We start from the raw sequence: 14,890 nt of genomic DNA, 5'->3' as shown, positions 1-14,890 counted from the left end.
AACAAGAACACATGGACACAGGGAGGGGAACATCACACACCAGGGCCTGTTGGTGGGTGGTGGGCTAGGAGATGGATAGCATTAGGAGAAATACCTAATGTAGTTGGTGGGTTTATAGGTGCAGCAAACCACATGGCACATGTATAACTATGTAACAAACCTGCACATTCTGCACATGTACCCCAGAACTTAAAAGAATAATTAAAGAAAAAAAAAAGAAATTCATCACTTGGAATTCCTAGTGATCCTACTAACAGCATTTTTACTCTCTGTAAATATTGTAAACTTTTTGTGTTTGCAACACACTTTCAAGTATTAGGATTGCTTTGTCGCATGTTAAAAATGCAAATACAAACAAGTGCCTTAGATATAAGTGTCTGAGCTAAACAAGTCCACAAGAATTAAGACATGTGTCTGCTACAGTACATCATACCTCCCAGTTCTGTGAAAAACCAGAGTTATCACACTATTGAGTTTGTTGTCTTCTGCCCTACCCACTCTAGGAAGAACTGTTTCTTCTTCTGATTTTACCCCTTTATATCCTTGTTAGATAAATATCTTGGCAGGTTCGGTTGACACACAGTGTACTTGTGACATAAACGTAACTTAGTGCCTGTCTCTCACCTGGTACTTGAGCATACTTTCAATGCTATACTTCATCATGCAACTTGCTACTAGCTTCAGTATTCTGAGAACCATTGCCATTGAAATAAATGATAGTTGTGGCAATAATAAACTTTCCAAATTAATGATAATTTGTTGACAGCTCTTCGCGATTTCTTTCTTCGTGTTGGGGCACATTGGATGAGAATTACTGTTCTCAACCTGTTTTAGTAACTCTTTGGCCACATACATGTGCCCTAAAGAGCAGTGATTGCTTCTCTTACCAATTTCCTACTCTCATGATCTTGCCTACTCTACCTCATGTCAAACTCTGAAGATGAATTGACTTTTGGCAACTCAATCTGAAATTCTTATCAGTCTCATTTAGGGGATTTGTCTACTGTCATCAATAAGAAAAGGTCAACCTATGTCTGAGGCAGGTGTTTGGAGGGAGCATTGTAATGTGTGAATAGGTGTTCACATCATATTTAGGAAATATTTCAATGCCATTAAATTACTTGCAAGAAACAATATTTTTTGTAGTGCTCTTCAGTATGCAATTATATTCCCAGAATATAGAGAATATATAAGAATATTCATGTTTGTGTGTATTTGTATGACTGTTGGCCTAGGTATATGAACGAACCCTAGAAAGATTAGTGTATATTTATAGAACAGATAATTATCTTAAATTTTGAAATATTATTAATTCATGGCAAGCTTTACTTTTGGCTGAAACTGAATCATAAAACTTGATCCTGTATTAAGGATTTGTAATGGATTGTCACAAAAGGAAATGTTGGGAATTGGGATATGAGTGAGATCAAAATACTTATCTACATTTCTCTATGCATGTGGCAATTCTTCTGTAGCTTTGTAATACTTTTTGCATATTTTATGTCCTTGATCATCATACATGGTATCCCATGTAGCTCCAAATGTTGAATATAAAATTCTAACTTGCCTCTCCACCCACATCAGTTTCACAATTACTAGCACCTATCTCTGCCTTCCCTGTGCTCCTTCACTTAGAGTAAGAATCTATTCCCTGGAATATACATCCGTTTGGTAACTGAAGTCTCTTCTTTTTCTGTTTTCAAGGATGGGAGGAACAGTTTTATTGGACACCAACTGGGCGGGGTAGTGGAAGTGCCAAACAGCAAAGATCAGCGGGTCAAGTCAGCCAGAGCCATTCAAATCACCTACTACCTCCAGACCTATGGCTCTGCCACCCAAGACCTCATAGGGGAGAAGTGGGAGAATGAGTTCTGTAAGCTTATAAGGAAGCTCCAGGAGGAGCATCAAGAACTCCAGCTCTACTCTTTAGCATCCTTTAGCCTCTGGAGAGACTTTCATAAGACCAGTATCCTGGCCAGAAGCAAGGTCCTGGTGAGCCTCGTGCTGATCCTGACCACAGCCACCCTCTCCAGCTCCATGAAGGACTGCTTGCGCAGTAAGCCCTTCCTGGGCCTCCTGGGGGTGCTCACAGTATGCATCTCCATCATCACAGCAGCAGGGATATTCTTCATCACCGATGGAAAGTACAACTCCACCCTGCTGGGAATCCCGTTCTTCGCCATGGGTAACTATCCATCCTTGTGGTAATCGGATTCTTACCGGTTTGGGGCAAGGTAGTATATTTCTTGAACTCTCAGGTGGAAATCTGTTTTAATTTTGCATTGGGGTGTCTATGTCATTACATAAAATTTTACTTGGGGTTGTGTCTTTCACCTTATTGGGCCTTTCAGGAAATTATGGGATGAGCAAACCATCTTCTCATTTAATTTAATGCTGTCAAATGTTTTTAAGTTATACAACATTGGAATTCTCTACTCAGATCCCTCAAAAATAACAGATCAGGGACTATGAGAGATAGAGTTAAGGAGATCCAAAACCTACTTCGAGCAAAATTTTGTGGTCCATATTCATGGCCATTCTCAAGTTGATGGGAGTGAAGAGTGAATATCATGAGATGAAAATTCTGAGAACAAATGATGTGTCCTAATCTCAAAGAACTTCTTAAGTAAGCTTTGTTTATTAATTTATTTCAATGTTTCTGCACCGAGTATACTCCATTCCCCTACCTCTGTATAAACTAAAACCTTCCTGCTGCCACTTAGAAATATCCTCTAATTTTTTTCATCTTTGGTGAAAAGAATTAATGAATACCCTTAGTCAAGATTATCTCATCTTGTAAGTTTTCCTCCAGCTATACATAAATGGTCTAGAAAATAGTATGTGGGTGGTGTGTGTGTGTGTGTGTGTGTATTCTTTCAAAGAGAATATCAAATCTGGGAATAAAGGCACGTAAGTGTTTAGCAACAAGATTGATGTGTCTTATCAGAAAAGAGATGATGATGGTGATAGCTGTTGGTACAGCAAGAGGGTTCTACACATCAGGTGTGATGTAATTCCCTATGTGTAGCGATTTAGAGAATGAGCTGTAAATAGTTTATTGGTGGTGAACTGACATGAGCAAGACAGTCTTCATATTAGACAACTTAGGGCTTGCTAGGGGTTTTGCTAAAACTGCTGGTGAACTAATTAGGTAATGGAAAGATTTATCAGGAAAATAGGCAATTACATATTCCATACAAATAAAGAGAAGAGCACCTCTCCTGATGCTGGATTGTAATATAGGTTCTATGAAGCCAGAGAAGTGTTTTCATTCCTTAAACAAAATAATTGTTTCTCACTCTCCAGGTTAAAATCAGTTCTGAATTACAGCTTTATTAGAAAATTTAAAAAGATGCAGGCATGTGGTCAGAAAGTCTTCTAAGTGACATAGGCCCTTTCTTTTTCGACCTTAGCAAATGTTTTTGAGAATGAAAATATGATGTGTGTTTATATGATAGATGCTGGGATCTAATTTATTTATCTATAAACTCAATATCATTGTGGCCATGTTAAGTTGTTAGTTCATCTTCTTTTTTTCTTTTCTTTTTTTTTTTTTTTTTGAGACAGAGTCTCGCTCTGTCTCTCAGGCTGGAGTGCAGTATCATGATCTCAACTCACTGCAACCTCTCTCACCCAGGTTCAAATGATTCTCTTGCCTCAGCGTCCTGAGTAGCTGGGATTACAGGTGCCAGCCACCACTCCTGACTCATTTTTTGTATTTTTAGTAGAGACGAGGTTTCACCATGTTGGCCAGGCTGATCTCAAACTCCTGATCTCAGGTGATCCACCCACCTCGGCCTCCCAAAGTGCTGGGATTACAGGCATAAGCCACCATGCCCAGCCAGTTCATCTTCTTAAACCTCAGTTTCTTCTCATATAAAATGGGGAATATAATGATATCATTTTCAAAAACTAGGTTTGAAAAATGTAACAGTATATAATTAAAGCTCATAGCCTATACTAAATGCTAAGTAAATATTGGCAAGTTTTACTATTTAACCTGATGTTTTAAGTGCAGTGGATTCACTGATGAATAGAAAACAGCCCTTGGCTTTAGGAAATTGAGCCTTCCTGTATTTTGCATATCATCTCTAAATACATGTTAATATTGTTAGTAAATAGTATCTTTCTTTTTCCCAAAGAACTTATTCTATAAAAAAATTCTTGTCACCAATGACAAAGATGAGCCTAGATTTGAACCATTTACACTTGTTACATTTTTTTGAATTAAGTCTCATCGCTTGAAATAATAAGATTTATAAGAACCATAAAACATGATTTACAAATGAAACGTAGTTCACTGGAGGTTAACAAATTGGACACCTTACTGCTTTCCAGGGTTCCTTTCTAAAACTGCTGATGAACTAATTAGGTAATGAAAGTATTTACCAGAAAAATATACAATTACATACTCCATACAAATAAAGAGAAAAACTACCTCTACTGATGCTAGATTGTAACCTAGGCTCTACGAAGCCCGAGAGGTATTTCCATTCCTTAGACAAATAACTGGAATGCTAAAAGCCACAGTGAGGGAAAAGTCTAGACCCTTCAACACACACTTTGCACCTCTCCCAGTGACTTTTAGAATCATAAATAAACCCTGGACAGTGTAGGTGCAGACTTTAGGAAGACTGCTTAATGGTCCCTCTGAAGTATTTCTGCAATTCAAGTCCTTAAAATCTTCTGAAAGGATCATTTCTGCTATTTCTGAAAACATACCAACAGAAGACCTAAGAACATATACTTTAAGATTTTTGCTCCATAAAGGGGGCATTTGTTTTGTTGTGTTTTGTTTTATTTTTAGAATGATTGTAGTAGAAAAGAGGCCAAGACTGAGCACTGGTGAAATAAAAGGAACACTCTGCTAGGTTTTCATCCCAGCTTTTCTACTAACTCTGTGTGTTATATTGGGCAGTTCTGTGAAATCCCTTTGCCCTAAGCCCTTCATATATAAAATAAAGGATTTGGAATCTTCAGCCTTACAATTTGAAGATTTCAAAATACAATTTGTTTCATCTTTGAAGTTAGTATTTAATCCTTTATAAAAACCTTTAAAGTATATGTTATCCTCAAATCTCTAATTTATAGTCTCCTTTGTTGCCTTCTGATGTCAGAGATAGAAAGAGAGACAGAGAGGCTTAGAATAGAAAAATCACAGCTTTGCATACAGAGCCTCAGATACACAAAGCTGTGAGACATGAAAGCATATTGCTATGAAGGTGGTGAGGTGGAATGTGAAGTTGAGCATAAATATGTTGTATTTGCCACATATATATCTGCTGGTGGTACACACGATAATGGTTGAAACCAGTTTTTGATGAATTACAGTTTACATGGTGTCAAAACTGCATAATCCCTAAGTTAGTTGGGTATAAGGGAAAGAAGCCCAACTCTTCTGGTAAACCTCTATTTCTATTCCTGTCTTCCTAAGATGACTTCTTTGAAGTAGTGAATATTTATTTACTCCATTATGCATCAATACTCAAACCATTCATGCTTGTCAGTATCATCCCTGAAGGTGGGTGTGTCGCTGACGCTGTTTGTTCCTCACACTGGACTGGCTTAGCTGTCTTCTCTTCGACTGCATATCTCGCCTCTGTACTGCATCTCCTTGTTCTTTTTGTCTGGTCATTCATCCACTTAATATTAAAGTCATTTCAGAGGCATATATACCGTACCTAAATATCCCATATTTTTTAAGCCAGTGACAATTTTTATACTTTGTCCTGGTGTTCTCATAAAAAAAAAATATGTGTCAAATTGCATGTCTCAGATTTGGGTTTAGAAAAAAAGATTATTAGAAGTGCATGCAGTCTCTCTAAAGAAGTATTCAGAAATAATTCCAGAATTCTAATTTTTTTTTCTTTTGAGATGAAGTCTTGCTCTATCACCCAGGCTGGAGTTCAGTGGCATGATCTTGGCTCACTGCAACCTCCACCTCCCGGGTTCAAGTGATTCTCCTGCCTCAGCCTCCCAAGTAGCTGGGACTATAGGCATGTGCCACCACGCCTGGCTAATTTTTGTATTTTTAGTAGAGATGGGGTTTCACCATGTTGGCCAGGCTGGTCTCAAACTCCTGACCTCAGGTGATCCACCTGCCTTGGCCTTCCAAAGTGCTGGGATTATAGCATGAGCCACCGCACCGCGCCATAATTTTTTTAAAAAATACTTGAAAGGACCTCATTTAGCACTAGCCTAACATCCTTTCTCTCTCTAAGCACATACCAATGAGAATGGCAATAATTTAATTTATAACTCATTGTCAGCCTTTTTTTCACCTCATTTGCTTTATGTGGATGTGTTTCCTCTTTCTGGAAGGAGAAATATGGGCTAATATCACACACAGACACCACGCTGGCTCATTCTGTACTTTGCTGATATTCTATGGATAGTTGCCAGGCACAGTAGTAGCCTCGGATCACTATGATTTTTTTTGTCCATTCTGAGTCTGTGTTATGTGTAGAACTCTCACTTCAGTCAGCTCGACACCACAGGACACAGTGATGACTCGTTTTTTTGCAAGTAAAAACAAGCCTTTCAGATACAGATTTTCACTCATTTTTCCAAACTGAGACTCATATTAAATTATTAATTTTCAAAGATTTATTGAGCATCTACTATGTTCAAGGAATTTTTGGGTTCTGGAGTAAAAGACATTGAACAGAATTGATCAAGTTGTCACCCTCATGAACCTTACCTTTTAGGACTGCAGAAGGGATGAATAGGACAACTAAATAGAGAAATATAAACTATGTTATATGATTCTTAAGTGATATAAATAAAACAAGTAAAGCAGAATAAGGGATAAAGAACATAAGTGGTCAGATAAAAGCCTTCCTAAGGAGTAAAATTGAAGCAGAGAGCTAAACGAAGCACCTGAGATGAGTGGCTCTGGCAGAGAGAAATAGATGTGCCAAGGCTTTAATACAGGACCTTGCTTGGCGAAGCTGAAAAAGAGCAAGAAAGTGAATATATCTGGATCAGAGTCTGATCTGAGTATGAGTGTTACAAGAAGGGGTCTAAGAGGTAGTATTGGGTCAGGTCATATAGGACACTGAGAATTAATCTTCGGGTGAAATGAAAGCTGTTTGAAGTATTTTGAGACAAGAGTGTGTGGTCTGACATACTTTATAAGGACATTTTTGTCTACTGTATGTAAATTACTTTGCAATGGGGCATGAATAATTCTACAGAGACTATTTAACAGGTTATTGCAAATTTTGCATGGCATATAATGGTGATGTGAAATAGCATGGGAACAGGGATGGTGATAAAAAGGAATCAGACTCAGGATAAATATTTGAAAATAGAATTGACAGGACTCAGTGAGGGACTAGATATGGCATGTAAGAGAAAAAGAGTTGTCAGGGATGACCCCAAGCTTAGAGGACCAAATAAGTGATAGAATGCATTTGCCATTTACTGCAGTAGTGAAGTCATGAGAGGAATTCATTGTTGGGGAAAAATTAAAACCAAGTGGCAAATGTGGAGTCAGTAATATAACACAGTACGTAGATCAGGTTCAGAGGAAATCTGTAAATTAGAGCTGAAGATACAAATTTGAGATTCATCACAGCATAGTTAATATTGAAAACCATAGAATCCAATGAGATCAACTATAAAGATAAACATAAATGAAAAAATAAGACATCCAAGATTTGAGCCCCGGAGCATTTCAATGGTTAGAAATTGGGAAGATGAGGGATTCAGAAAATGATACTAAGAAGGATCAGACAGAAAAATAGCATGAGAAGCAAGAGAGAATAACGAACCAGCAGCAGAGTAGAGAAAGTGTTTTATGAAGGAACAAGAGAGCAATTGTTCCAAAAGTGGCTAAGAAATTGTGTCCGTTGAGAACTGAGAAGTAGCCATCTGATTTAGCAATATAGAAGTCATTGGTAACTTTGAAAAGAGCTGCTTGGGGGAATGCTGAAAATGAAAGGGTAATTTCAAGAGATTCAATACAGATTGGAGGGAATGAAGTGAAGATAGTGAATAGAGACAATTCTTTACTATTATTATTATACTGTAAGTTTTAGGGTACATGTACACAACGTGCAGGTTTGTTACATATATATACATGTGTCATGTTGGTGTGCTGCACCCATTAACTCGTCCTTTAACATTAGGTATATCTTCTAATGCTATCCCTCCCCCCTCCCCCCACCCTACAACAGGCCCCAGTGTGTGATGTTCCCCTTCCTGTGTCCATGTGTTCTCATTGTTCAATTCCCACCTATGAGTGAGAACATGCGGTGTTTGGTTTTTTCTCCTTGCGATAGTTTGCTCAGAATGATCGTTTCCAGCTTCATCCATGTCCCTACAAAGGACATGAACTCATCATTTTGTATGGCTGCATAGTATTCCATGGTGTATATGTGCCACATTTTCTTAATCCAGTCTATCGTTGTTGGACATTTGGGTTGGTTCCAAGTCTTTGCTATTGTGAATAGTGCCACAATAAACATACATGTGCATGTCTCTTTATAGCAGCATGATTTATAATCCTTTGGGTATATACCCAGTAATGGGATGGCTGGGTCAAATGGTATTTCTAGTTCTAGATCCCTGAGGAGTTGCCACACTGAATTCCACAATGGTTGAACTAGTTTACATTCCCACTAACAGGGTAAAAGTGTTCCTATTTCTCCACATCCACTCCAGCACCTGTTGTTTCCTGACTTTTTAATGATCGCCATTCTAACTGGTGTGAGATGGTATCTCATTGTGGTTTTGATTTGCATTTCTCTGATGGCCAGTGATGATGAGCATTTTTTCACGTGTCTTGGCTGCATAAATGTCTTCTTTTGAGAAGTGTCTGTTCATATCCTTTGCCCACTTTTTGATGGGGTTGTTTGGTTTTTTCTTGTAAATTTGTTTGAGTTCATGTAGATTCTGGATATTAGCCCTTTGTCAAATGAGTAGATTGCAAAAATTTTCTCCCATTCTGTAGGTTGCCTGTTCACTCTGATGGTAGTTTCTTTTGCTGTGCAGAAGCTGTTTAGTTTAATTAGATCCCATTTGTCAATTTTGGCTTTTGTTGCCATTGCTTTTGGTGTTTTAGACATGAAGTCCTTGCCCATGCCTATGTCCTGAATGGTATTGCCTAGGTTTTCTTTTAGAGGTTTTATGGTTTTAGGTCTAATATTGAAGTCTTTAATCCATCTTGAATTAATTTTTGTATAAAGTGTAAGGAAGGGATCCAGTTTCAGCTTTCTACATATGGCTAGCCAGTTTTCCCAGCACCATTTATTAAATAGGGAATCCTTTCCCCATTTCTTGTTTTTGTCAGGTTTGTCAAAGATCAGATGGTTGCAGATACGTGGCATTATTTCTGAGGGCTCTGTTCTGTTCCATTGGTCTATATCTCTGTTTTGGTACCAGTACCATGCTGTTTTGGTTACTATAGCCTTGTAGTATAGTTTGAAGTCAGGTAGCGTGATGCCTCCAGCTTCATTCTTTTGGCTTAGGATTGACTTGGCAATGCAGGCTCTTTTTTGGTTCCATATGAACTTTGAAGTAGTTTTCTCCAATTCTGTGAAGAAAGTCATTGGTAGCTTGATGGGGATGGCATTGAATCTATAAATTACCTTGGGCAGTATGGCCATTTTCATGATATTGATTCTTCCTATCCGTGAGCATGGAATGTTCTTCCATTTGTTTTTATCGTCTTTTATTTCATTGAGCAGTGGTTTGTAGTTCTCCCTTAAAAGGTCCTTCACATCCCTTGTAAGTTGGATTCCTAGGTGTTTTATTCTCTTTGAAGCAATTGTGAATGGGAGTTCACTCATGATTTGGCTCTCTGTTTGTCTGTTATTGGTGTATAAGAATGCTTGTGATTTTTGCACATTGTTCTTTTGAGGGATTTTGCATTGAAAAGAAATTAATGTTTGCATGCTGATGGAAACACTCAAGTGAGAAAGAAAACTTTACAGGAAGGCAGAGAGAGGAAGAAATTGCAGAAGCAATGCCACTCAGTAGGAAAGAAGGGACTAGATTCAGAGCATAAGTGGAGTCATTGCATAGACAGTTCACCTACTATAGGAAAAGGAAAGGCCTAATACATGGATGGATCCAGATAACTCAGTGCATATGGGGATGAGAGCATGTGGAAATTCTCCTCTGTGCCTTCAGCTTTGTCAGCAAATATGAAGCCCGTCATCAGCTGAGAACAAACTTGGGGAAGGAGGTGTTGGTTTGTGGAAAGTGAAAGGAACTTGAGTCACCTTGGAAAACTGGAGACTGAATTAAAGAAGAAAATTTGGAAAGATAACTAGAAAGCTCTAAAGGCCCATTTGAAGCTTGTGTTCATGAATTTTTTAAAAAAAGAAATGAGTATACATGGTTGCTGTTTTTTTAACCCCTAGGCACATATAGCTGGGTAGAAGAGTTAAGTAGGTGTTGAGTTGAATTTAATCAGAAAACAAAAATGAGGTTTACAGTATATACAAAGGTGTGACTATAATGACAGATCATGAAAATTGTGCAGGTCAGGGTCAGCTAAACTAGACCATGTTGCAATAACAAATAATGCCTTGATCATGTTAACATAACAAAGATATACTTCTTGCTTGTCTCACAGTTTGGTGTGCATTAGGAAGATCTCTTTGCCACCTCTCTTCCAGCAGAGACTCAGGGACCCAGGATGCCTCCATCTTGTAACCATGCATCCTCAGAGTTTGTGCTCAAGGCTATGCAGGCAAAAGAGAAAATAGTTAGAGAACTCACACCTATTTGTAACAGCCTTACCTCAGAAGTGATGCAGTTACTTCTTATACATTCTATTGGCTAGCCTACAGCAAGGAGTATAGAAAACACAGATGGCCAAATGGATTGTTTTATGAGCATCACTTGTCTCTTTCACATAAAATAAGCCAAACAATAAAGGAAATGGCAATATTATTCCCTAACATCACTATGGTAAGAAATTGATAAGTTGAAATATTGTGGTTCTTTCTGGGTCAGATAATTGTTTTAGGTTGGAGTCTATTCTAGTTATCTATGACTAGATATCTAGTTAACTATGTTGGAGATTTCTAGTTATCTATGACAAACACCACAAAATTTAGTAGGATAAAACAACCACTTTATTATGTTCGTGGATTCTGTGGGTCAGTAGTTTTGAAAAGACACAGCTCTTCTCACCTCTGCGTTGTGCACATCTATTTCCCAAAGTGTGAAGCAGCACAGTGTTTAGGGTATAGTGGGCCCACTAAGACTTAATGCTTGGCTAAAGTTCTTTATAATGATTATTTTACAGTATTAGAAATGTCTCTAATATGTTTCCACAGGACTTATTTTACTCAGGATCATCAAACACATCAAAATCCTTCCTAAAATAATTCCATTGCTGTAAGAGAATGGACCTTATTATGATATCGGAATGTTTAGTTGAAACTATTTCTTAACCATATTAGTTGTACTCATGCTGCTTTAGTGACAGTCACCTCCTTTGAAAAACACTGGCCAATGATGTGAAAATATTCCCCTGCTTGTGCTTAGGGGCTTAGAGTCAGAAGACTTGGAGTCCAGTCCAGCTCCTGCCTCTTACCTGCTAGATGTCTTGTCCCTGGGCCTCCTTCATCTTACTCTCTCATTAGTTGAGGAAGAACTCATTGTTCCTTAACATCTCTTCCACTTTAGCTCTTTAATCAGTGAATCGTTTATTTGGCACTCATTTGGTATGTCATCTCTTCTAGAGTTTTGACTCACTGGGGGATAGAACTGTGTCTCCTTGGCATCTTTGCCATTGTCTAAAATACCCATAGTCAGCATTTTTAAACATTGACTTATTGGTGGCTTTTATGACTGCTAGAGTTCTTTGAGCAAGAAAAGTCTTAACTTTTGGTTGTTTTTAGCTTAGATATTTTAATGTGCCTCTTTTTATGTATGTAATTCTTTAGTTTTAATTTTCTTGCCTATTTATTGCCTTCTCTGTTCTTCTTTTAGAGCTTTGACATGGACCTACTGTGTCAGACCTTTCTAATGAAGTGAGACATTGTCTCACTAACTGGTTTTGCTAGACCTTTTAAAGGAGGTGGAAAAGATAGCTATCTTGGCATAAGAAGTAAGAGGTGAATTCTATGTCAAGCATTTGAGGTAGCATTGACTAGTGTGTACTTTTTATTATATAGCACTGTCCAACACTGCTAGTAATTTTCCTGACTCCTTAAGGTTCTACATCTTCTTTGGAATCCACCTCCATCTCTTGCACTTTTTACTGCAAATGAGTTTCCTCAAGTGGTTACTGAAGTTTAGGAATGAGAAAGAGTACTGTTACATAACAATTTTACTGAGGATGAGATGCATATGGACCCATTTTAGTAATCTTGTTTATCTTGAGAGTAGCTGATATGCTAGTTTAGATTTTTTAAATGGAAAAGTTTGTAAATATGCCTCCTGTTGTTCAATATGTGCTGCTCTTGCTTTTTACTTCTTGAGTCGGATAGTGAATCAGGATTGAATAGCTAAGCAGGGAGGGACATTGGAGTGACATCAATTTATCCAGCACATGGTAGAATAATAATATGTCAGGTACTTCCATTTCTCCAGCATCTAAGGCATCCTCAAATACATGTCTATCAAAAGCAACCTTAACACTCCTCATTAATTGAAGTCCACTTTACTGTCATGTCAGAATGTCCCAAGAAAAAATATTCCTGATGCAGGACAGCTGCAATTGCCAACCAGAATGGGATTTTTTTTCTGCAGTACTGCATCAAGCAAGGTAAATGCTGCAATTGAAACTCTGGAAACTTGTAGGGTGAAAATGCATTAAGGGTTATGCCATTGTTTTTCTGAAGAAAAATGTATTGAAAAACAGGAGATATACTTCCTAGATTCAATTATCTTTCAAGCCAGTATTATCATACCTAGTGATCTAACAAAAAAGAAAATTGGCAGAGGAAGATGAGATACATTCTATGTTTATTTGATGGTCCCAGAGGCCAACCTTAGGCTTCCAAGAATTGAGGAACCCCTGTGGGCTGATTCCCACCTGCCTTCCTGGAACATGGTGGCTTATGTTTGCAGCAAGTGTTTGTGTATCACAGTTGTCAGCTTCTTTGTTAATGATTGAGTAATGCCTTAATCCAGACCAAGACAAAATTCTAATATTCAAGACTTGGCTTATAGATATCACTGTGTACCCTTAGCAAATCAGTCTGAGTACAATCCTGAGTTTGAGTTTAATATAAAGAAGATGCTGCTGTTTGTTTTGCTGCTTCCCCACATTGACTTAGTCTAAATAGAAATAAGACTAGGTCCAGGTCAGTGATACTTGCAGTGATTGTTTCCCTTTTAGGTGTAACATTCTAAACTAAATATTCCATTTAATGATATAAAGTAAGACAGTATATTAGTAAAGAGTATTTATTAATAGTATTTGAGGTGACATAATAAAAGGCATAAATAATATAGCCATATTACTAAATGATAAAAGCCAAGTAATGAAGGAAAATGAGATAATTTTACCAGAAAGAATTGGGGACAAGATTAGGTTAAACTACTTTTTAGCACAAAAAAAAGAAAAAAAAAGAGGAAGGAGGTTTTAACAGGCCCACTTCATCAAATGAAAATCAAGTAAGATCACACAAAAGAGATCACTGAAAGGCACCTAACATGTAGGTTTTGGGGTGAGACTGATGAACATAATGAGGACTCATTATAATACTTAGCAGTAAATTGATGGCTTCACTCTCTATAATTCTATTACCTTCCTCCTCCTTTACCCTGCCATGATCAAGAGTCGAGGCAAGGTTATATACTTTACTGTGTTGCCACAGTGCGGGGCAAATAATAAGTGGTGTGTTCAATAATTATTTCTTGAATGAATGACTTGTGATTTTACTAGCTCACAGCAAAGATAAAGGTTATTTTTTTAGAAAAATGTTATAAACCTGAGTGTAAAATTATGTGTTCTTTTAAAAAATTTAAATCAATGGCTTTTAAACAAAGCCATTGAAAGTGATTGAGTGATGAAGGGATTTGGGTGTTTCAAATGTAGGTTTAGTTTAAAAGTTGTACCTTTTTGTGTTTCTGTGGAGCTTCATGCATTTAAAAGTATTCGATGTCCATTTTTTTATGAATATGGATTCCTTATTTGCCAAGAGGTAAGTAGGGCAGCTGTTTCTATTAAATAAGAAAATAAAACCATCAGAACCATTCTCAAGACTGTGTGGTCAGGATTAGAACCTGCATTTCTTGACTTTGCCTCTCGGGCTCCTTGGCTCTGCTAGCTGTTCTCCAACTGAGCCCAGGGCTTCTGGGGTGCAAAGGGTACTGTGGGGCCTGAGAATAGTTGAGCCAGAAGGAGTCTCACTTACTCTGTAGCCCAGGCTGGAGGGCAGTGCTGCAATCTTGGCTCACTTCAACCCCTGCCTCCCGGGTTCAAGTGATTCTCCTGTCTCAGCCACCCAAGTACCTAAGATTACAGGCATGCACCACCACACCCGGCTAATTTTTGAATTTTTATTAATAGTAGAGGTGGGGTTTCACCGTGTTGGCCAGGCTGATCTCCAACTCCTGACCTCAAGTGATCCATTCGCCTCAGCCTCCCAAAAGTGCTGGGATTACAGGCGGCGTGAGCCACCGCGCCCAGCCACTCTCTCCTGAGTCTGACCATGCACTTTGCTCTAAATGTTTCACATGACAAGTTTCCATAAAGATTTAGTTTGAATAAAAAATTACTATGAACTAAAAAAAATATATAAAGTTTGAAATAATCTGTACAACAAACCCCTGTGACATGAATTTACCTATATAACAAACGTGCACATGTACCCTTAAAATAAAAGTTAAAAGTTAAACCTAAAATAGAAGTTAAAAAAAAATTTGAAAACTGCCATTCCTCTACCATTCGACAGTGCCTCCTTCATAAATATAATGG

General features: G+C 37.9%; 1 protein-coding gene across 3 annotated transcripts in view; it reads left to right on the top strand.

The window, feature by feature from the left end:
- PTCHD4 (patched domain containing 4) overlaps positions 1–14,890 on the top strand; it is a 199,616-nt gene that overhangs the window by 59,508 nt on the left and 125,218 nt on the right. For all 3 annotated transcript variants that reach the window (XM_055263626.2, XM_055263627.2, XM_055263625.2), the window contains one exon: positions 1,705–2,185. In XM_055263626.2, the coding sequence (XP_055119601.1) occupies positions 1,705–2,185 (481 nt within the window). The remainder of the gene's footprint in view (positions 1–1,704; positions 2,186–14,890) is intronic.

This window comes from Symphalangus syndactylus, chromosome 23 (assembly GCF_028878055.3).
Source record: "Symphalangus syndactylus isolate Jambi chromosome 23, NHGRI_mSymSyn1-v2.1_pri, whole genome shotgun sequence".
NCBI classification, from domain to species: Eukaryota; Metazoa; Chordata; class Mammalia; order Primates; family Hylobatidae; genus Symphalangus; species Symphalangus syndactylus.
This window is presented reverse-complemented; position numbering and strand designations above follow the sequence as displayed.